General features: G+C 45.5%; 1 protein-coding gene across 4 annotated transcripts in view; it reads left to right on the top strand.

The window, feature by feature from the left end:
- Positions 1 to 20848, top strand: part of SGCD (sarcoglycan delta) — a 316209-nt gene that overhangs the window by 179170 nt on the left and 116191 nt on the right. For all 4 annotated transcript variants that reach the window (XM_058848579.1, XM_058848580.1, XM_058848581.1 and 1 more), the window contains exon 3: positions 10286 to 10471. In XM_058848579.1, the coding sequence (XP_058704562.1) occupies positions 10286 to 10471 (186 nt within the window). The remainder of the gene's footprint in view (positions 1 to 10285; positions 10472 to 20848) is intronic.

Raw genomic sequence — 20848 nt, 5'->3', positions numbered from 1 at the left:
GAAATTCTTCAGGCATGGGCAGGGACTTGGCTGCGGTTCTGCTGTTGGAAAATCTGACAGGGGCAGCTCGTGAGCACAGGCCAGGCCTCGTGCTGCTCCGAACGCTGAGCTGCATCTTCCCCAGGCTCCTGCACCCTCCGGCCGTTCATCCATCGCCACGGGACAGGTAAGAGCTGCCCTGCTCCGTCCCGACAGCGCCGCACGCGTTTGCCCTCCTTCTGTGCCTCTGCAAAGGGGCTTCTTGCTTTCAGACTGCTGCTCAGAGCAAAAAAAGAGTCAAAAATGGGAAGTTGTGGCATATTTGTGAAGGGTTGGGAGCAGTCTGAGGCTGGGTGGTGGTTTCTGGCTGGATTTGTGTCGATAGTAAAGCTGCAGGCAAAGCAACGCCCGCGCCGCGTCTCTGGCTGAGGGAATGCTGCCCCCAAATAATCCCCAACTTTATGGTTTTGGGGAGTAAGTGTGAGTATAACCTGCAGCTACTGAAAGGTTGGCTCTGGACCATGTGTCACTCAGATATTTGGATGAAAAATGCGACTCAGTCACAGTAAATACGTTTATAAGTGCATTGTATTGTAGTTGTTTAATGAGTTGAAAGCATGTTTGTCTGGGGCTTGTTTGCCAATTCCTGGTACAGCGAGCTTGTGAAGAGAGGCAGCAACTCAGTAATAATCATTGCCTTGTGGTTTGTCTGCGTATTTTTTTCCTGTATTTTATAAAGCATGAGCAAACTGCAACAGACAGCACGGTCAGAAGCCATGTAGAGAAGATTAGAAGGGCAAACATTAATTTAGGGGCCGTTCTATCTGCAACTTCGCTTCCGATGTGCGTTTCTTTCCCCAAATAACTGAAGATACATTTATGATGAAAAGCTCTCTCACTCTTTAGGGACCTGCCAGATTTAGGCAATGTTCTCTCATCCTTTTAGTTGCAGCATTAAAGCTTGCCTTGCCTTTGCAGAGATATCAGCACCTTATATGGCAGGCTCGGGATTCGGGAACGCGCGTTCGTCAAGGGATGGAGGTGTCAGGAGTCCGCCTCGCGTTTCCTCACAAACTTCCTTGCCTCTGTCTCTGCCTTGGATTTTTAGAGCAGTGTTATTTGATGTGTTGAAAATGCTTTTTAGCTGTGTTTTATGCTGCTGGTGGTGGATTTTTTTTTTCCTTTCAACAAGGAATGAATTAAGGGTATCAAATTATGCAATGGGACGGTGCTAAGAATCTCTGAGTGGTTCACGGGAGCTGACACACGGTTTGCTGAGCCTGCATCCAGCAGGGCTCAAACAGTCACTCATCTCGGCAACCCAAAAATTCAGGGACAAGGGGAGCTTCCCCACCAGAGGGCAACAGATCCAGAATGTGGCAGGACCAGAGCTTTGTCCAAGTAATGCTGCTGAAGAGTGTTAGGTTTGTTTGAGCCAAGTGAAGACTCTGTGGGTTTGGAGTGCAGGAAGGGTATCCTACAGGAGACATGGATGTACTGTGGCTGCCTGGAGGCTGATGGGGGCAAAGGGAATGAGAGGAAGGACAGAGATGTGACAGTGGGAGGCATATGAGGGAAATAAAGATAAGCTCAAAATTGATAAGCTCAAAATTTGCTGTGTATAAGATATACCTGCAGTGAAAATGCTGTGTCAAATGAAGATCTTGTATGATCTGGAACTTTTTGAGCCTTCACAGGCTGCCATCTTATCCTGCAGACTTGGAGCTCTATTGCTTTTCTCAGCAGCTGTTAGTTTAGGCAACCAGTCAGCCGACTGTCTTCCTCACTGCTAGTTATAAGCTTATTTTTTAAAAAAAATTAAATAAAATTCAAGTTCCTACTTCTGATCATGCAGCATCCCACTTCTCCAATCTGATTGTCTGCACTGAAGAGCCAGAGAGATGAAGAGGCTGGAATGTGTCCATCTTAGCCAGCAGCAGCCAGGGCCATGGGAGCTGCTGTTTCCTCCCTAACTTTGGCAGCTCCTCCTGAGCCTCCTCAGTGACCTCTGTGCAGCTCCACCTGCATCAAGCATTCAAGCTTTGAATCCAGGAGGACTGAAGAGGAGTGGGCAGAGTGGAGACAGCCTCTTGATTTTGGGAGCAGATAGATAGGAGAGCCATTAGCACACCCTGATATGTGTATCTCTTCTCCCGGTCCTTCCCAGCAGCAAAGCAGAGAGAGAGTCTGTACAAGAGAACAAATGGGATAGCACAGAAGGCACATCATGTGGAGGGAAGATGGAAGATGCAGCAGAACAAGTTTTAACTTGTGTGAGCAGGATCACTGCAGAGACTGCACTCTGGATGCTGGCACAGGCTCAAGCCCACAGCTCTCACTTTGTGCCGTGCTGGTTGTGTTCCAGCCGTATAAATCCATATTACGATCCTGCTTCGCACATTCCTACAAGCCATATCTCTTTTCATGGTGCTGTGTTGGGGCAGGAGTCTGCAAAGTGTCACCTCCTGTGGCTTGCTTTCTGATTTGAGCTCAGTTGATTATATCCCTCTTGCTGTTCCCACAGCCTCCTGCAGTCACACCTGCTGCTGGCTATTTTGGTGTAGTTCTCGTATTTGTGCATCCTGCTTTGAGACACTGGTGGGAAAGAGCTTTTCTAAACTTGGCACCGATGGACAGAGGCTTGTGAGTGCTTCACATCATTGGAGTGGTGCAAAGGAAGCAGCGTGTGAATGCAGCAAAGCTGGTGTGGTGTTTGCATGCAGTGTGAATTTATTGCCACAAATCGTGGGGCATTCTGTGAAAGATGTTCTCTGTTGACTAGCTTGATACATAAAAGGACTCACTGCAGAGATTCTTTCTTCCTTGCTAGCTTTCCGTTTTCCTAATTCTGAAAAAAGTATTGAGACAAGCTGACTATGAAGTAAAAAGTGTGAAATTTAGAAGAGACAGTCATAAATAAGAAAGCAGAAGTGTTTCTGTCCTTCTCAGAGAAGAGGAGCAATAGTGACATCACATTGCTCACAGATTCTTGCAGCATAATAAAATATCGCTTTTGGCTTAGGAAATACAATTCAGAGATGGAGATGCCTGCTCCTTTGGTTTGTTCTGGCAAATTTTAATAGGTTTAGAGTTTTACTGTGAGTGCTCTTTGAATGCAGGGAAGGGACAGGACAGTCCCATTGTTCAGCTTTTGGTTGAGTCCATCTACTCCAAGCTATTGGTTTATAAACCGAGGTTCATGCAGTGCACTTACCCTCCAGCACATTTGTTGTCGAAGTGCTGCCAGCCCAAACAGCTGGGGAAATTACAGGAGCTTTCAAGATGTTAGAGGTGGGGAGTAGCCTGGAGCATTGAGGGATCTGAATGAGCTGCTTTACCAGGAGATGAATCCCCAAGGTCTCTGCAGCTGCCTGTGCTGAGTCCAGCTTCCACAAAATGCAAGAGGAAAGAGAGGTGTTTTCCAGTGGACTGGGCAGAGCGTGCCCTGATGGAGTACAGATCAAAAAAAGCTTGTTGATGTGCTTATGTTTGCCAGAATCAGACCAGATGTTTGACTAATGCTACGTGTGGTGTACCCCACTGAAAGAGACTACTTAGAAAAGAAAAGAAAATTCTTTAGGATGTTTCCTTTCTGTCGCTCTGGCCATGTATCACACAGCTGTGATACCTGAGGAATGGGCATTGTTTGGTGAAGGTGTTCCAAACTCATGGAAGAACTGCTCCTCATATGGAGGGATGGGTACTGTTGACTGAAATAGAGGGACAAGCAAGAGCAAAGATTTCAGCTTTGGGGACACCAATAACAGCCACAGAGGCCAAGCTCATGGCTTGGATGGTCCTGGAGATAAGTGCTATGAGATTTAACTATGCCAGCAAGTATTTCATCCTGAGGGCTGTTCCCCAATACTCAGCCCTTGCTGGCCATGCTGCAAGTGAGAAGTCATTTTCCAGAGCCTGATCCTTTTTATGGAGACCCAGGTTGTGGTCCAACCCATGTGAAAGGCCATAAATCAATTTTGGGTCATGCTGCTGGTGGATTAATGGACCTGGGGGTGTCAAACTTGAGAGAGTTTCATGGGGAGCAGAGACGCAAAATGTCTTGTTGATAGATGGCTCAAAACACTCTTCTTTACTCCAGGTTTTGTTCTCAGTCACGCTCCAGAAATGTCTGTTCTTTTGAACCTGGTGGATACTGTGCACTTAAAAGGCAGAGAAATTAAAGAGGATGAATCTGCAGAGCATTTACAGCTAGTGAATACAAGTACAATGCCTTCCAGTGATATGGCAGAGAGCACCTCTGAAGGTTTTTAGGGCTTTTTTTCCCCCTTCATTTCAGCCCAAAAGAAAAGGTTTTTGTTTCAGAAAACAAAGAGAAAGAGAAGAGGATGTTGGTGATATGGACACAAAGAGGGGGCAGATGTGGGAGATGTAGGTCCAAGACCTGAGGGAATTTGAGCCCCTCTCTCATCTCTGGAAACGTGTTCCCATCACTGTGCTTCAGGTCAGCCTGGGGTCAGGCGCTCCTGGTTTTTCTGATGAGGCTGTTCCACCTCAGTTACAGGCAGGCAGGCTGGGAGGGGAGATGCTGTGTTGGCTCTGCAAGGCTTTGGGCTGTTCCTGCTGCACTGAGCTGATTCCTTCAGCTCCAGGACATTTCCAGCAGCACATTTCAAGAGGGCCCATAAGAGAGAAGCTGCCTTCACAGACTGTATCCTCTTGCAGCTTGAAATTGTTCTGTTACTAAACATACATCCTTCAAGTGCTGATCAAAGAAACCCCCATGGCAGAGAAACATTATTGATTCCTTATGCAATACCTGGCCCTACTCCTGGCCCTCCCTGAGCCTAGCAGGGCAGCGTGGCCAGGAATGTTCCAGTGCCAGTGTTTCTGTGGGAAAGGTGTTAATTCATCCCTGTGCATGGAAAACACTTTTCTGCCTGAGGAATTGTTAACGTGGCTTGCACACCCTGAGTGAGGAATTTACTGCCAAGGAGGACTTGGTGGAAGGAGGGAAGGAGGCACAGAGCAAAGATTTGCCCTAACTGGTGAGGTCTGGTGTGAATTTTGGAAGCTCAGAGCCAGTTCTGCTTTCTGGTGCCTTTCAGCTGAGCCTGGTTTCAGCTCTGCTGAAGGAAAGCAGCCTGTGCAGGTCAGCAGGTGGGGTGACAGGGCTCTTCCAGTGGTCTTAAAGAAACTAATAAATCTTTCTTGTCATGGGCCATATCTCTAAGGTATGCTAAAGCAAAAGGATGAATAGCTTTTCTAAGTGGACTGGATTTTGTCTCAGGCCCTGTTTGCAGTGTTGGTGTATATAAGGACTCAGTGTACAGCTTTTGTGCAAAAACTTACTACTTTTTTTGTTCAGAACCAAGAACTCCTTGGTGAAATACCCACATTCCAGGCTATACTTTTGTAGCCATAGTCATGTTGTCTGTGGCTAAATTGCTTTTTTTTCTGCACTTTTTTTCTGGTGTAGGTGGGATTGTTCATGCAGTGGTGGTGATGCAGCACTGTACAGATGTGCCTTTAAGCCCTCCCAGGTCAGGCAGACACTTTAAAGTTTGACCTCTGGAAGGCATACTTCTTTTCCAGTTTCTGTATTTGTTTCAGTATTGTCTTTTCTCTACTGTTACAAAATTAACTGGTGTTTCCTAATATTTTCCTGAAGAAGAATTGAAAAATCCTATTAAGCAGCAGCAGCTTTTCCTTTAGTTCAGTAATTGAAAGGAGGGAGGAGTCACCAGCAAGTGCAGCCACTGGATATTCTTTCAAAGCAGTACTTTTTTGTCTAGTGCCTTAATTCCTTTTATTGGTTGAGTCAGGAAAAATTGCCAAAATGTAAATTATGACTAGCATGCTTCTCCCTCCCACACAGTACAGATTATTGATAGTGGATATAGCTGGTTCCATAGGTAGTAGCCTTGCAGACTTTATTATGTTCATTTGTTTAACATACCTCAGTACTCTCTGTCCATGATCCTGTCTTCTCTCCCTAGAGAACTACAGACATGAGCCATTTTTTGGTAGTATTTACGGTTTTTTTGGGGGGAACACTAGCTAGAAACCAAATATTGCTTAAGTGTGGCTGTGTGAGAGTTTGTATAGAGAGAACATGATATCTACAATTGCCGTGTTATTTTCTTATTATGAATTTATACTGTATTACTAAGTCTTGCTTTTCACACATGTTGTAGTACTTTAGTTGCTCTATCTCTGTTAGGGCAGCTGTGAGTTAAATATTTTATCAGGACTAGAGAAATTCCCAAAACCAGGCTACTGTACAGATGCAAGTTGCTCTTTGTGGCTGTGTTCTGTTGCTATAAATTCTTTTGATGTTTGTAAAGTTTTGCCCCAGCTGGATATGCTATTTTCTCCATCCTAGAAACTGCAAGTAAAGAAAAAAGGCAGTGAGAGCAGCAAAGAGATATAGTGAATATACAAGTTTTGCAATAAAGGGATATTTTTAGCTGGGTATTTCATATTGTTTCTCCTTGGTCAAACCTCTTCCATGATTTGAGAGGGTTAGCAATGCAATTTATTCATTTTTCTCCAAGGGAGAGGCTGTATTTAATATGTGCTCTCCAGGATACCCTGTTAAAATATTAGGCAATAAAATCCTTGACTGTACAGTAGTTGTAGTTATAATTTCCCCCAGGTAGTGGAAACTCTGTAATTTATTGTTGTTTGAGTTTGTACAGATTGGCGTGGTTGTGGCAGTGTAAAAAGATCTGCTTTGCTCCAAGTCCTTGTGTTTGTTGGTCCCAGCTCCCCTCCCTGAGCAGCATCTCATTCCTGAAACTGCCTCATTCCAGAGCTCAGGTCACTCTTCCTCAGGGGAACTCGCACTGTTCCCTCCTGGGATGTAAATTTTGTAATTTTCTGCATACAAACATCAGTGCCAGCAACCCTGAGGAAGACACTCCTGGTGTTGAATCCATAGTGCTAGAACGTGTTTGGTGGCTTCTTATCTGTGTAGAGTCTAAAATGCAAAACATTCAGCAAAGTCTGTGTTACTAGGGATGATCTCCTCAGTCTGTGCATCAAAATAATCTGAAAATGTAGGAAGTGAATCCTCCCTCCCTCCCTCCCTCCCTCCCTCCCTCCCTCCCTCCCTCCCTCCCTCCCTCCCTCCCTCCCTCCCTCCCTCCCTCCCTCCCTCCCTCCCTCCCTCCCTCCCTCCCTCCCTCCCTCCCTCCCTTCCTCCCTTCCTTCCTCCCTTCCTCCCTTCCTTCCTTCCTTCCTTCCTTCCTTCCTTCCTTCCTTCCTTCCTTCCTTCCTTCCTTCCTTCCTTCCTTCCTTCCTTCCTTCCTTCCTTCCTTCCTTCCTTCCTTCCTTCCTTCCTTCCTTCCTTCCTTCCTTCCTTCCTTCCTTCCTTCCTTCCTTCCTTCCTTCCTTCCTTCCTTCCTTCCTTCCTTCCTTCCTTCCTTCCTTCCTTCCTTCCTTCCTTCCTTCCTTCCTTCCTTCCTTCCTTCCTTCCTTCCTTCCTTCCTTCCTTCCTTCCTTCCTTCCTTCCTTCCTTCCTTCCTTCCTTCCTTCCTTCCTTCCTTCCTTCCTTCCTTCCTTCCTTCCTTCCTTCCTTCCTTCCTTCCTTCCTTCCTTCCTTCCTTCCTTCCTTCCTTCCTTCCTTCCTTCCTTCCTTCCTTCCTTCCTTCCTTCCTTCCTTCCTTCCTTCCCTCCCTCCCTCCCTCCCTCCCTCCCCTCCCCTCCCCTCCCCTCCCCTCCCCTCCCCTCCCTCCCCTCCCCTCCCTCCTTCCCTCGTTTTTGGGGTTCTAGACTCTGTTTTCAGGTTCCAAGCCCAAATTTTGGGGGTTCCAGGCCCAAATTTTTGGGCATCCTAGCCTAACCATCCTCATCCCAAATTTTTTGGGGTTCCAGGCCTAAATTTTTACGGTTCCCGGCCCAAATTTTTGGGGTTCCAGGCCCAAATTTTTGGGGGTTTTATCTTCAATTTTTGGGGTTCCAGGCCCAAATTTTTGGGGTCCCTACCCTAACCCTATTCATCCCAAATTTTTTGGGGTCCCAGGCCAAAATTTTTGGGGTTCTCATCCCTAATTTTTGGGGTACAGGCCCAAATTCTTGGGGTTTTTATTTTCAGTGTTTGGGGATCCAGGCCCAATTTTTTGGGGTTCTCATCACAAATTTTTGGGGTTCCAGGCCCAAATTTTTGGGCATCCTACCCTAACCCTTCTCATCCCAAATTTTTGGGGTTCCGGGCCCAAATTTTTGGGGTTCCTACCCTAACCCTTCTCATACCAAATTTTCAAGGTTCCAGGCCCAAATTTTTGGGGTTCCAGACCCAAAGTTTTGGCTTCCTACCCTAACCCTTCTCATCCCAAATTTTTGGGCTTTTAGACGCAGAATTTTCCAGGTTACACACTCAGGTTTTGGGGTTCTAGGCTCAGGGGTTTCAGGGTTCCAGACTCAGAATTTGGGGTCCCAGACTCGGATTTTGGGGTTCCAGACTCAAGTTTTGGGGTTCTAGACTCGAATTTCGGGGTTCTAGGTTCGGGTTCTAGGGTTCTAGATCAGGTTCTAGATCGGGTTCTAGGGTTCTAGATCAGGTTCTAGATCAGGTTCTAGATCGGGTTCTAGGGTTCTAGATCAAGTTCTAGATCAAGTTCTAGATCGGGTTCTAGGGTTCTAGGTCGGGTTCTAGGGTTCTAGATCGGGTTCTAGATCAAGTTCTAGGGTTCTAGGTCGGGTTCTAGGGTTCTAGACTCAAGTTCTAGATCGGGTTCTAGATCGGGTTCTAGATCGGGTTCTAGGGTTCTAGGTCGGGTTCTAGATCGGGTTCTAGGGTTCTAGACTCAAGTTCTAGATCGGGTTCTAGATCAAGTTCTAGATCGGGTTCTAGGGTTCTAGGTCGGGTTCTAGGGTTCTAGATCGGGTTCTAGATCGGGTTCTAGATCAGGTTCTAGATCGGGTTCTAGGTCGGGTTCTAGGGTTCTAGGTCGGGTTCTAGGGTTCTAGATCAGGTTCTAGATCGGGTTCTAGATCGGGTTCTAGGGTTCTAGACTCAAGTTCTAGGGTTCTAGATCGGGTTCTGGATCGGGTTTGGGGGTTCTAGACTCTGTATAATTTTGGGGGGGTTCAGGGCCAAATTTTTTGGGGTTCCAGGCCCAAATTTTTGGGGTTTTATCTTCAATTTTTGGGGTTCCAGGCCCAAATTTTTGGGGTTCTCTGCCCTAACCCTTCTCTTGCCAAATTTTTGGGGGTCCAGGCCCTATTTTTGGGCGTTCTCATCCCAAATATTTGGGGTTCCAGGCCCAAATTTTTGGGGTTCTCTACCCTAACCCTATTCATCCCAAATTTTTTGGGGATTCCTACCCTAATGCTATTCATCCCAAATTTTTGGGGTTCCAGGCCCTATTTTTTGGTGTTCTCGTCCCAAATTTTTGGGGTCCCAGGCCCAAATTTTTGGGTTCCTACCCTAACCCTCATCATCCCAAATTTTTGGGGTTCTCATCCCAAATTTTTGGTGTTCTCGGACCAAATTTTTGGGGTTCCAGGCCCAAATTTTTGGGTTCCTACCCTAACCCTTCTCATCCCAAATTTTTTGGGTTCCAGGCACAAGTTTTTAGGGTTCCAGGCCCAAATATTTGGGGCTCTCATCCCAAATTTTTTGGGTTCCTACCCTAACCCATCCCATCCCAAATTTTTGGGGTTCCAGGCCCAAATTTTTGGGGTTCTCATCCCAAATTTTTGGGGTTCCTACCCTAACCCTATCCATCCTTCCTTCCTTCTTTCCTTCCTTCCTTCCCTCCTTCCCTCCTTCCCTCCTTCCCTCCTTCCCTCCTTCCTTCCCTCCCTCCCTCCCTCCTTCCCTCCCTCCCTCCTTCCCACCTTTCCCCTCTGCCGTTTCTGTCTTTGGTTGGAAGGAATGATTTCACTTGAGGTGATGTTTTATTTTTATTTTTAAATGAAACCTCTGAGAAGTCATATTGCATCTTCCAAACAAACTGCTGAACTCAACTGCTTTTACCAAAAGCAGGCAAAATTTCCCCCTCAGGATCCTTAGAGGCCCTGGAGTGCCTGCCTTGCAAAACCTGGGGCAGTGAACAGAGTCACTCTGGAGTGATTTCCGTAGGATACCTTTAGAGAGCGTGCTTACACGTGTATTTATAAGGACATTCATACACATTTAACACATCAGATTCTCTTTTGGTCTGTTACTGCACACACCAAGCAGAAAGAAAAATAACCAAGGTATCCAAAGAGCTGCTGCCCAGCTGGTAAACTCTGAAAAAAACCCAACCCCTCCAAGAGGCACAGACAGAAGCAATTTTTATCCCTGGCTTTCTCCTGCCCCTGAATACACGTGGTTGTCTCTTTGTGATCATTTCAGATGCCTCAGGAACAGTACCCGCACCGGAGCACCATGCAGACCTCAGAAGGACCCCAGGTATACAAAGTGGGGATTTATGGCTGGAGGAAGAGGTGCCTCTATTTCTTTGTGCTGCTCCTAATGATTTTAATCCTGGTGAACCTTGCTATGACCATCTGGATTCTGAAGGTTATGAACTTCACAATTGTAAGTAGGGGTTACGCTGGAAGGTCTGGGGAAGATGAGGGAGGGTGCTGGTCTTTCCTCTGGGCATGACTTCAGCTACAGCTTCAATAATGGGTGTTTCATTGCCATGGACAGTCCTTTTATAGAGAGGAACAAATTTACACAATGATCCTCTCTTTCTGCTGGGCATTGCAAAGCTGAGGAATCAGCTCAGCACCACAAATCATGTTCCTCTTATCTGCTGTGTATGTGTATATATGTGTATTTATGCAAACAATATACACCACTCATCTCCAATTTTCAGTTATGAAGCATTTTAAAATTAATGAAATCAGTTATTTTGAACTTGGATATGGAATGGTTTTGAGCCTTTCTCTTAGACTTCTTCTGCTTTTCTCCATGACCAGGAAGACAAGAATTTTGATTTGCTTTTTTTCTTTGGGAAAATGAACGTTGTTCTGTAATGATGTAGTTCTGGAAGCTTCATGAAATAAAATGAAACTTACAGGGTTTCTCCCTGGCTGTGGTACTTAGGTGGAGCGTGTCCTCATCCTTGTATGGCTGTGCTTGGTGCACATCAGTCCTGCTCTCCCTTGCTGCACAGGATTATCTTTCTAACCTCTAGTCCTCCCTGGCCAGGGTTAGCTGTCCACTTCCAGGGCTTATGAGCCTTTATATATGGCAGATTGTTGTTTTTCACTAGATAATTTGACCAGGCAGAGTGAAAATGGAATTACCAGTCACCTCCTTTTCAAGGTAATCATTGCCACCTTGTTCAGATGAGATGATTCATTTTAAGATTGTTTGAGTCTTCAGGAGAAACCAAATCTGAGGCTTTAATCCTGGTTTTACTTCCTGAGGGAGCTGCAAAACTACACTTCCCTAGACAACTTCCAAGGACCTTCCAGCCAGGCTCTGATATGAGCAGTGTGTTTGAAGTCTTTTTGGCATTTCTTCCTCTGCTTTGGTCCTGTGCAGTCCCAAACAGCTGTGGCCAGCATTATGTCATTAATGGGCCATGAGAAGTTGAATAAACAATCTCTGGTTTCCTGGACCCAGCAGATAAAATGCTGTGTCAGGGGAACGTGCAGTGTTCATTTTCTCTAACCAGGTTGTTGTCAAGGTGTGCAGAAGAGTGCAGTGCATGTGTGCATAGGGAGCAGGCAATTATAAAGCAGTAATCCACAAAAAGCTCCTGTGAGTGGGCAAAGAGTGGCCAAAGTGGAGCAATTAATGCTTAACCAGACCAATTATTTAATCTTGTGAAATGGATGCCATTTTGATACCCATTTCATGCTGAACTGTGGTCTGTAGATTAATGGAAATAGATATTTCTGAGGTGATGGAGGAGCTGTTCATTCATCACACAGGCAGTGGTGTGGGTATCAATCTGAGAACAAAATAAAAGGATTTCAAATTATCACTTCTCAGGAATACAGCTTTATTTTTTTTCTAATAACATAACTTCAGCCCCATGCATTTGTGCTAATTGGTGCTGGTCAGTCAGCTCTCTGCAGATTGCCTGCGAAGTCAGGTGAACATCTGTGCTCTTTCTCCATCACTGCCCTCTGATGATGCACTGCATTTTGCAGGCCAGGTGCTGAAGTGCCATCTCCCAGGAATGTGTGCAGAAACCTCCCATTTCCAGCAGCTCTGTCCCACTAGGATACAGGCTGCCTTTTGGGGACATGCACTGATCTTCAATTTCTTCTCTGATTCTGTTTCCTTACTTGCCCTCGGATTACTGGGAATTATTCCAGGGTAAAGTATATTTGTGTATGGCTTAGTTAATTCATATCTACTAATGCTAGTGGATGATGAACAGCATTTGGTGATAAAAACACAGGTGGTGCTACTGAGTCCTGCAGTGGGAGCAGCTTTATGGTTGTAGGCATGGCCACACTAGTCAGGGTGAGTGTTTCTGGCACAGCCAGTTGCAAATAAATACAAGAACTGGGCATGTAAAATGTGAGTCTTGCCCCAGTATGCACCCATTCATCTCCTGAACTCCTGCTGCTCCTGCAGCCTCGCCAGCTGCTTTGGATCCTGCTCTGCAATCCCTCCTGCACCATTCCCTGAGGCTGAGAAAACCACTTGGCTAAGTGAGTTTTTAGAGGCAGACTTTTATCTCTAAATAACAAATGTAAGAAAATTATCAAATGAGCAGATGCAAATATGGAAAAATCTTTAATTTGTTCCTATTCTGATAAGAGGAGCTGAGAGTCCTTCTGGGGCAGAGGAGTGATCTGAGTAGTCAGTAAGCAATAGCTGCTGCTTAACAGGTCTGAGTTACCCCAGTGCTTGCAGAGCAGAAAGGAGGGGAATCTTTGTGTTTCTGTTCTTCTGGAAAATGTAGTATTTCTAGCATCTTCCACCCCTGAGCTCTCCTTCCAGAGTCTGAGTCTCTTCAACTCCACAGAACAGTCCTGGCGCTTACCAGAATTTAATGATGCTCATTATAGCCAATAAGTGCTCACAGTATTTTAATGAGCACAGCAAACCTGCTCAGGAAAACTCAGGGGTGTTTTAAATGCTGATAGTGGGGAGTGGAGAGTGGGGAAGGGGGAAGGAGATGAAGCAAGACAATCTCAGGATAAAAAACCACCTCCTCCTGCTTGCTGTAGCAGTATCCATCCACTCCACTTCCTTGTCCAGCCCTGACCTCCCTTTCTCTGCCCTCTGCCTGCCCTCCTGGCTTCTGCTCCAGGAGACAGCTCCTGTGCAATCAATCCATGGGCTTCAAATCCGTGGCTTTTAACAAGCAACCATCACTAATTTATTCTAGTTTTTGCTTTTATTTTAATGTTCAAGGCTTAAACAAATGTATGTGTGGCTATTGCCCCTTACACAGGGCTGTCAAAGCAGTGTCACACCTGTGTAGGGACAGCTGGTCACTGTGTGCTCTGTCCTCTGGCACAATCATTCATTTCTTATGTACTCTTTGATACTCAATTTGTTTTAAATGCATTTATCCAGCACAGGGTGTATGAAAAACAGGCCTAGAGGGGACCTCAGATGTCATCTGCCTGTCGCACAGCTGGTTCCCATAGCCAGACCCATTTGCTGTGTTCATTTACACCAGGGCTGAGCTGCTCTGGGGCTGCAGGAACCTCTGGGCAGGCTCCTGCCCCTGAACCTTGCTTGGAATTTTAAGCCAAATCATGGACTGCATCTGGATCAAAGCCACCAATTTGGTTGAAGCCCAGATGTAGCCTGAAGGTGGCCTAACCTGATTGAGGTGGAAACCACCATCGACTTTCCAAGGATATATAGATACAGAGTGCCCTGCTTCATTCAGATCTTGGACAAGCCTGCTAGTAAATCTGTGGTTTGCACATACTGGGCTTGGGGAGGTGATGTTAATGCCTGTGGGCTGTGTGTGTGACTGAACCACTCCATCTGCAGGTCCCACACAGTCACATCAGTGTGGCAGAGGGCTCAGCCTCCAGCTGTGGAAAGCTGCAGCTGTGGTGGGCTCAGCCTCCAGCTGTGGCCGTCATAATATGACCTCCAGCTGTGGCAGTCCAATCCTCCAGCTGTGGCAGTCTAAACCTCCAGCTGTGGCAGTCTAAACCTCCAGCTGTGGCAGTCCAAACCTCCAGCTGTGGCAGTCCAATCCTCCAGCTGTGGCAGTCCAAACCTCCAGCTGTGGCAGGCTGAAGCTGGAGCTGCACAGAGCTTGGCTGAGGCGGGCACAGCCCCTGCATGGGCTCGTAGGTCCCAACTTAATTATGAAGCTGGAATGAGAGCTCTTAACAACCTTCCTCTTTCTGGTCCCCCTGCATTAGCAGGCAGTGATGCAGCTCTTCAGCAGCAGCACTGCCCGTGACTGTGCATATTAGCACATGAATATTTTATGCTGCACACCAGTGATGTGCTGGGGATCTCTATTTCACCTCTTACTAGTGAGCTTAAAACATTTTTTAAAAGGCTTCCTATTGTATTAGTTTCTGATTATTACAGGAAAAGATGTGCTTAGATAAACACAGCAAACCAATATCCTTATTTTAAGCAGTCCGAAGCTAGAAAGCTCTGATAATGGGCAATGACAGTGCCTTGACCTTTTCCCACAAGGGTAGCACACAATGCCTGGTATTTTAAATGGTGTTAGGAGTCTGAAGCACTATCCATTAGTACCCCTTTAGAGCCTGTTAGGCAGCAGGCAGAGCTTTAAACAGGAGAGATGAGGACTGTGTCCTGTTGTGGCTGCATTTAAATGTCAAACGCCCATCTACTTGTGTGCCCATCAAACCGTATAGGATCTTTTGCTTTTCCTTTGCTCTTCCCCGATGTTTCTATCCACAGCTCCTGTTTGCTTGTTATGGATTGTATTTTTTGGGAACAGGAGCTGTTTGCATATGTAGTCATATACTGGCAGGTTCTACTAGATTTTAAACTGTAATAAAGAGAAAATAATAATAATATTTGCCTCCAATCAGTTTGCAAGGCTTGAAATTCCTGGAGAACTGTGTTCTAAGAATCATCCAGAGTAAAGGCTTCAGATTAGTTTTGTAAATAAAATACTCTGCAAGTTGGTATTCAGGAGTGCCTCCATGAGGCAAACTGAACATGTTCCTCCAGACTGGGAGAGCACCACCCCTGGAGATGTTTACAGATGTGCAGCTCTGGCAGCTAGGGACAGGGTTTAGGGTGGACTTGGCAGTGCTGGGTTAGTGGCTGGATCAAATGATCTTCGAGGTCTTTTCTGACCTGAATAATTCTGTGTGTCCGTGTGCTGCTTCCCAGCCTGTTCAGGCTGCTCGTGCCCTCTGTGTGTGCACCTCCAGGGGGCTGCAGGGTGGGAGTGGGAGTGACCCCCTCCTTCCACCTTCCCTGGGGTACAGAGAGGGAGATCTTCCCCTCCTGGCCCAGTCAGGCTCAGCCTGGGGGTCCCTGACCACAGCACGTGCCACCTCTGGGTTCTCCTTCCATAACCACACGAAGTCTGCACCCTTCAGCATGAAGTTCAGCCATATTTTATTATTTTAGTTGAACAGGAACAAATTGCTTCAATTGTTCAGTTTTTTCCCCTTTTTTTTTTTTTTGCCTCAGGCTGCATTCATAGCTGAAGGGGTCTGGTTTAGCAATGTTGAATGAAATGTTGGCAATTTAGAGAGACAAAATGCTGCTGTGGATGGCACAAATGCTAAATATCATTATTATCTTGCTTTCATTATTAAAAGTTGCTAGGAAAAATGAGCTTTTAAAAATTGGTTATGAACAGTTATTTCCAATACAATTACTCCCTCTTGTGTGTAAACTACCTGCCACATTTCAATTACAGGAAAACAGTGGGGTAATAACACAGCAGTAAAGATGGATTAGAGTTAGGAAAGCTCATTGCCCTAGCTGGCAGGATTCTTCTATTAATGATTTAAAGGAATAGACTTTGTTCTAATTTTTTTTTTTTTTTAAATCAGAGATTGGCTTACAGGAAAATGACTCCCCTGTTTATGTTCCCTTTTCATGATTTCTCTGGGGTCTTCTTTAGGTGCAATGGTAAGGCCAATATGGGAAGGAACCTTTCAGCTTCTGCTTTGTGGTGCAGTTGTAATCAGCCAGCTGAATTTGGCTGGAGTTAGAATTAATATTACTATATCCTTATTAAGGAAAGAGTGAAGTTCTTTCGCTCTCCCCCTTGCACACACATGCATTACAAAATTGTGCATTTTCCCATCCTAATTCATGTTGCTCTTTCTGTAGAACAAGTAATTGTTCTGAGACTGCCTGCACAACCCAAGGGCTTTGTGTATTTCCCTCCTTTCCTCATCCACATGGACTGCATCTCCTGATATAAAGATGTTAATCTTGCAGTGGCCTGACAACACCAGCAGTGCTGTGAGTGATTGTACTATTAAGTGAAGAAGTTCCTATGGGTGAAATCCTTCCCGGCTGGAATTTAGCAGGAATCTTGGCTCTGACATCAGTGGATCAAGCTCTTCACTGTAATGCTTTTTATTTGCAGTTTTCGTTACAGTAACTTCTAATTTCTTTCCTCTAGGTAGAGGATAAAATGTGCTGTGCTTTTCTTTTACTCTTTTTCTAGATTCTAGATCCGAATTTCATTCCTGGAGGGTTTCTGTTTCTGCATGAAAAGCAACTGGGATTACTTATCTTTTTTAAAGATACATATAGTACTTTTTGCCTCCACTCACTTGGAGTTTAGAATAATACAGTCAGTTTAAATAGGATATTGTGTGAAGCTGTTGAAAGTTTGACCCCTTCATTGCTGCATCCTCCAGGGCATCAAGGATTTGGTAGTGGTGACTTGTTGAGATAAAGTACTTCAGTTTCTTATAGCATTACTCCTTTGAAACATCAGTCTCTCATAATATTTCACTTTTATTATCCTAATAATCACATTTTCTCAGCCAGTACAAGCACATAAGGCTTTCTTCATCCTTGTTACTGAAAAGTGAGGAAAGGTCCCCATATTTTTACCTCTCTGTCTCTACTCTGCTGAACCACTGAGCTTTTACAGGTCTGCCATGGCACTGGATGTGCTGACAGATTCTGCTGTGGGAGCAGAAGGAGTAGTGAAATAGTAAGTCTTCTACTCGTGCCACTAACCCAATCTGCACTGCAATCACTTAGGTAACCCTGTGGGTTTTTTCTTTGACAATTGCTCAAGGCAGTCTGTGGTATACAGAGTATTAAGCTGGCAAATGGCCCTTTACCCTCACATATTTTTTGTTGGGTTTCACAAGGAGCTGAGGTTTATGTGACTGTGCTTCCATCTTGATGGACAGGATTCCAGCTCTCAGTTATCAGATGCTTCCGAGCCTCTGTTCCTACTCAAGTCATCTGAACAAAACTATGCATCCAGGAGAAACAAATATCTCAAACATACTTAGTTACTGCATCTTTCAGAGGCAGAACAAGAAATAAGTCTTATTTATTGGTATCTCTGCTGTGAAAGAAGCTGCTGCATAAATTCTGTACTTACTCCTCGCCAGGAGTGAAAGATGTTATAAATGTCCCTACAGCAGAGAAACTTTTTTATTGGCACTGTTTTCTGGACACCAGAGAATTTAGCCCTGACTTCCAGATACTCCAGGACACATCCCTTGGTTATTAGTGCTTCTGATTTGGAGGAAACTCAGCAGTACCCATCTCCTCACACCTGCAGTTCAGTGCACGTGTGCAGGCAAACCATCATCTGCCAGACTTGCTGTATGGGCCATGCTGAGACTCAATAACTGCTCTTGTGTATATCCACAGCAGGAAAATACCTGATTGCATTAAAAATACATGATGGCTTTGTTTGATGTCTCCAAGAACAGAGGGATACAAATAGATGGGGAAGGAAGGAGAGTGGCAGGGATTTGGGTGGTTTGCAATGGGAGGTTGATTGTTTGGTTTCTGGAATAACCCTTCATTTCCAGGCATTTCTGCCTGTCAGCAGAGAGGGCCCTATCTGCTGGTGCCCCAGGTCCCTGCTGTGATGGGGGGAGCACGATGGGAAGGGTTAACAGCTCAGGAAAAGCTGCTCAGTGTGAGATGGAACAGCAGAGAGGGCTTGGGTGGGCTGTGCAGGGGGTGAGTCATAAACTCTTGATCCCAGATCCTCCCTCCTGCCACCTCCCTCCAGAGGAGATTGTTCTCAGCGTCTCTTTCATCTGAAGAAATAAGATATTTCATATTAGCATTCATCTCAGTGCCAACAAAAGATCTTCAGACTAGCAGTTCTGAAGCAGAGAGAGATTTGTCTCTTAGAGAACATGTAAAAGGTATTATTATAAATGTGCAAAAGAACAAAAACAAGCTCGCTGCTAAAATGTCGATAATCAGTTAGTCCTTTGAATAGCTTACAACCTGATCCTTCCCCATATTCTCACAGTGCAGGAGGAGAAATGATTTAATTTGGGAATCTACACAGAAATGACGTGCCATGCTGAGCCATAGAGTCAGTTTGCTGCTGCTGCTGCTTCTCTTGTTCCTTGAGCTCTTTTTTTTCTTGCTAAGCTTCCCAACATCCCTCCTGAACTCTCTGCACAGCAGAGAGCAATGGCCTTCCAGGCTTTCAAAACCCAGCAGCCACTGCTGGAACAAAAATACAATTCCTCTGAAGCACCTGTTCTGCATGGTTGCCTTCTGGCTGAGGTGCTGCTTGGAGCAGCCTCCATGCCTCCTTCCTCTTATCCTGGAACTGCAAAGCCATCAGCTTTTCAGAAAGTGTTTCTTGGCTTTCTGAGCCCCTGCTGTTGGAGCATAATCCATGGAAAGGGAAGGGAGGTGGCTTTCTCTTAGAACTGTAAAAGCTGAGGAAAGTGTGAAATACTGAGGAGCAGAAATCTTCTTGCTCTGGATGAAGCTGGGTCCTGCCTGTTCAGTGGGATGAGCTCGTGTTTGGTTAAACAAAAAGTAAAAGAGAAGTCTGACGCTTCCCACAGTTGTGCATTTACTTTATTTACCTTCTGCAAGTGTTTTCTGCTGTGATGACTGAGGGGTTTGAGGCCAGAACTGCAGCCCTGTGCTGTGCAGAGTCTGTCTCTCCCCTCCTGAAGGGGGGGAAATGTTATCCCTGTATCAGCTCTTCTCCACTCCCATGCCTCATTTGATAGATGCATTTAAAATTCGTGCTGCCATTTCCTGTGCCTGTTCTTCCAGAGCTCTGCAGTGGAGATGAGCTTGAATATATCACTCAAATTCATCATAGCTTGAGTTTTAGTTCTGGCCATTTCCACTTCAATTGCATCTTCCCCTTTACCCGTCCTGCCTCCGCTGCCATGGCCAGCAGCAAGATGGACTGAGGTAATTATTTGTGTTTAGGGCTGTTTCTGAGGGACTCCACTCCAGTGCACTTGCATGAAGGACACCCTGTTAGCACTGAAATGATGTGGTTGCAGCCAGACTTAGAGAAGAGGAATAGATTCACGCAGGTAATTCAGCCTTAGCCTCTTGAGTTCTCATTACTTTGCGTCCACCCCGTGCTACTGCCCACCTCTTTCCTTTTAAATGAGATCCAGTAACTAGCAGAGAAATTATGGCAATTTGCTATATGAAATTTGTGATTATTTGCATTTAATTAAAGGCTTCTCTTGGGAAAATGAAGGGCAGCTTAACCTCAGAGAAGCCTCTACATCTCCAGTAATTGCTTCTAATTGAAGTGCTTTGAGTTTCCATCCCACCACAAGGAAAAAAAAAAAACCAAAAAACCTCAAACCTGAAAAGTTCACTCCCACACATAGGGTCCCAGAAAATTATTTTATCCTTGTGCAATTAAGGTGACTGAGGGTCCTCACAAATGATTCTTCAGGGTGGGTTAACCAGCTAAAATTAAAGTTTCATTACTGCAAAGGCTGGTTTGTGTTGAGAAATCCAAGGCACAGCCCATATTCCTGAGCTGCAATGCTGACACAGATGCAAGGGTGCAGGTGCTGCACATCTTTTGCCTAAGTGCTCCTGATGGTTTCTGGTTTTGTACAGGTTTTTTTGACTTCCAATGGTATTTTTCTTATTATTGGCTAAAACTTTTTGGCTCAGTGTGTCCTGTAAAACACAGGAGAGGATTTTTCTCAGCTGGAGGTGTGCAGAGATAATCAGCAGCAGAGCTTTTGGGGTTGGGAACATCCTGGACATTTCCCTGCATCTCCACCTGTGTGTGCCTCAGTTTTTGATGCTGCAAAAAGTGTATCCTTCTCATGGCAGCTCCATTCCCTGGTCATCCTGGCACATGGATTGTGTCCCTAGAGCAGGGGTGGCATTTTATAAACCACCCATCCCTGGCACAGGCATTTGGAGCCAGCCCTGCTGTGCCCAGGGGCTGCAGTGCCCAGCTCAGTGGTACTGGGGGCTGGGGGGACCCGAGGGTTCCCTGTCTGGGGAGGGGGATGTGTCACTTCATGATAAAGCCACCACCACCTCCCCTCAAGCAGTGCTTCCATTACACAAATTCTGCCTGGTTACAGCTATCAGCATTTCTGTGCAGTGATATCTCTGCCTGCAGCCTTTGGTGCTGTTAAATCCCTCCTTGTGTTGTGGTCTGAAAACAGGCTGACATAAATACAAGTTTGTACGTTGTAGCAGCAGGCATGGCCCTTCTCTGCTGTTTGTTCTTCCCACTGAAGGTCCCAAAGTTGAGAAACACGGGAGTGTTCTGCTTTCCTGTGCTCTCACCTTGTTCATTAATGCCTGGTGTCACACAAGTCAGCAGGAATGTGCATCTGATTTCTGCTCTTTATTATCCCTAAGGTTCTCTTTAATTTACACTGAAGCACATAAAATCTCTAGATGGGCTGAAATCTTTTAGAGTGACCTCTGAGATGGCTGTGGGTGAATTGTCAGAAATGGGAGCATCGTTGTTTGTCATTTTTTTTTGAACTTGCAGCTGCAGCTAAATACGTGAAAACATTTGTGACCTGTCTCTGTTAACTTCTTAGCAAGCAAACATCCTTG

The sequence above is a fragment of the Poecile atricapillus genome, chromosome 13 (assembly GCF_030490865.1).
Source record: "Poecile atricapillus isolate bPoeAtr1 chromosome 13, bPoeAtr1.hap1, whole genome shotgun sequence".
In the NCBI taxonomy this organism is placed as follows: Eukaryota; Metazoa; Chordata; class Aves; order Passeriformes; family Paridae; genus Poecile; species Poecile atricapillus.
Note: the sequence above shows the minus strand (reverse complement) of the source record. Positions and strands in the feature narration are given on the sequence as shown.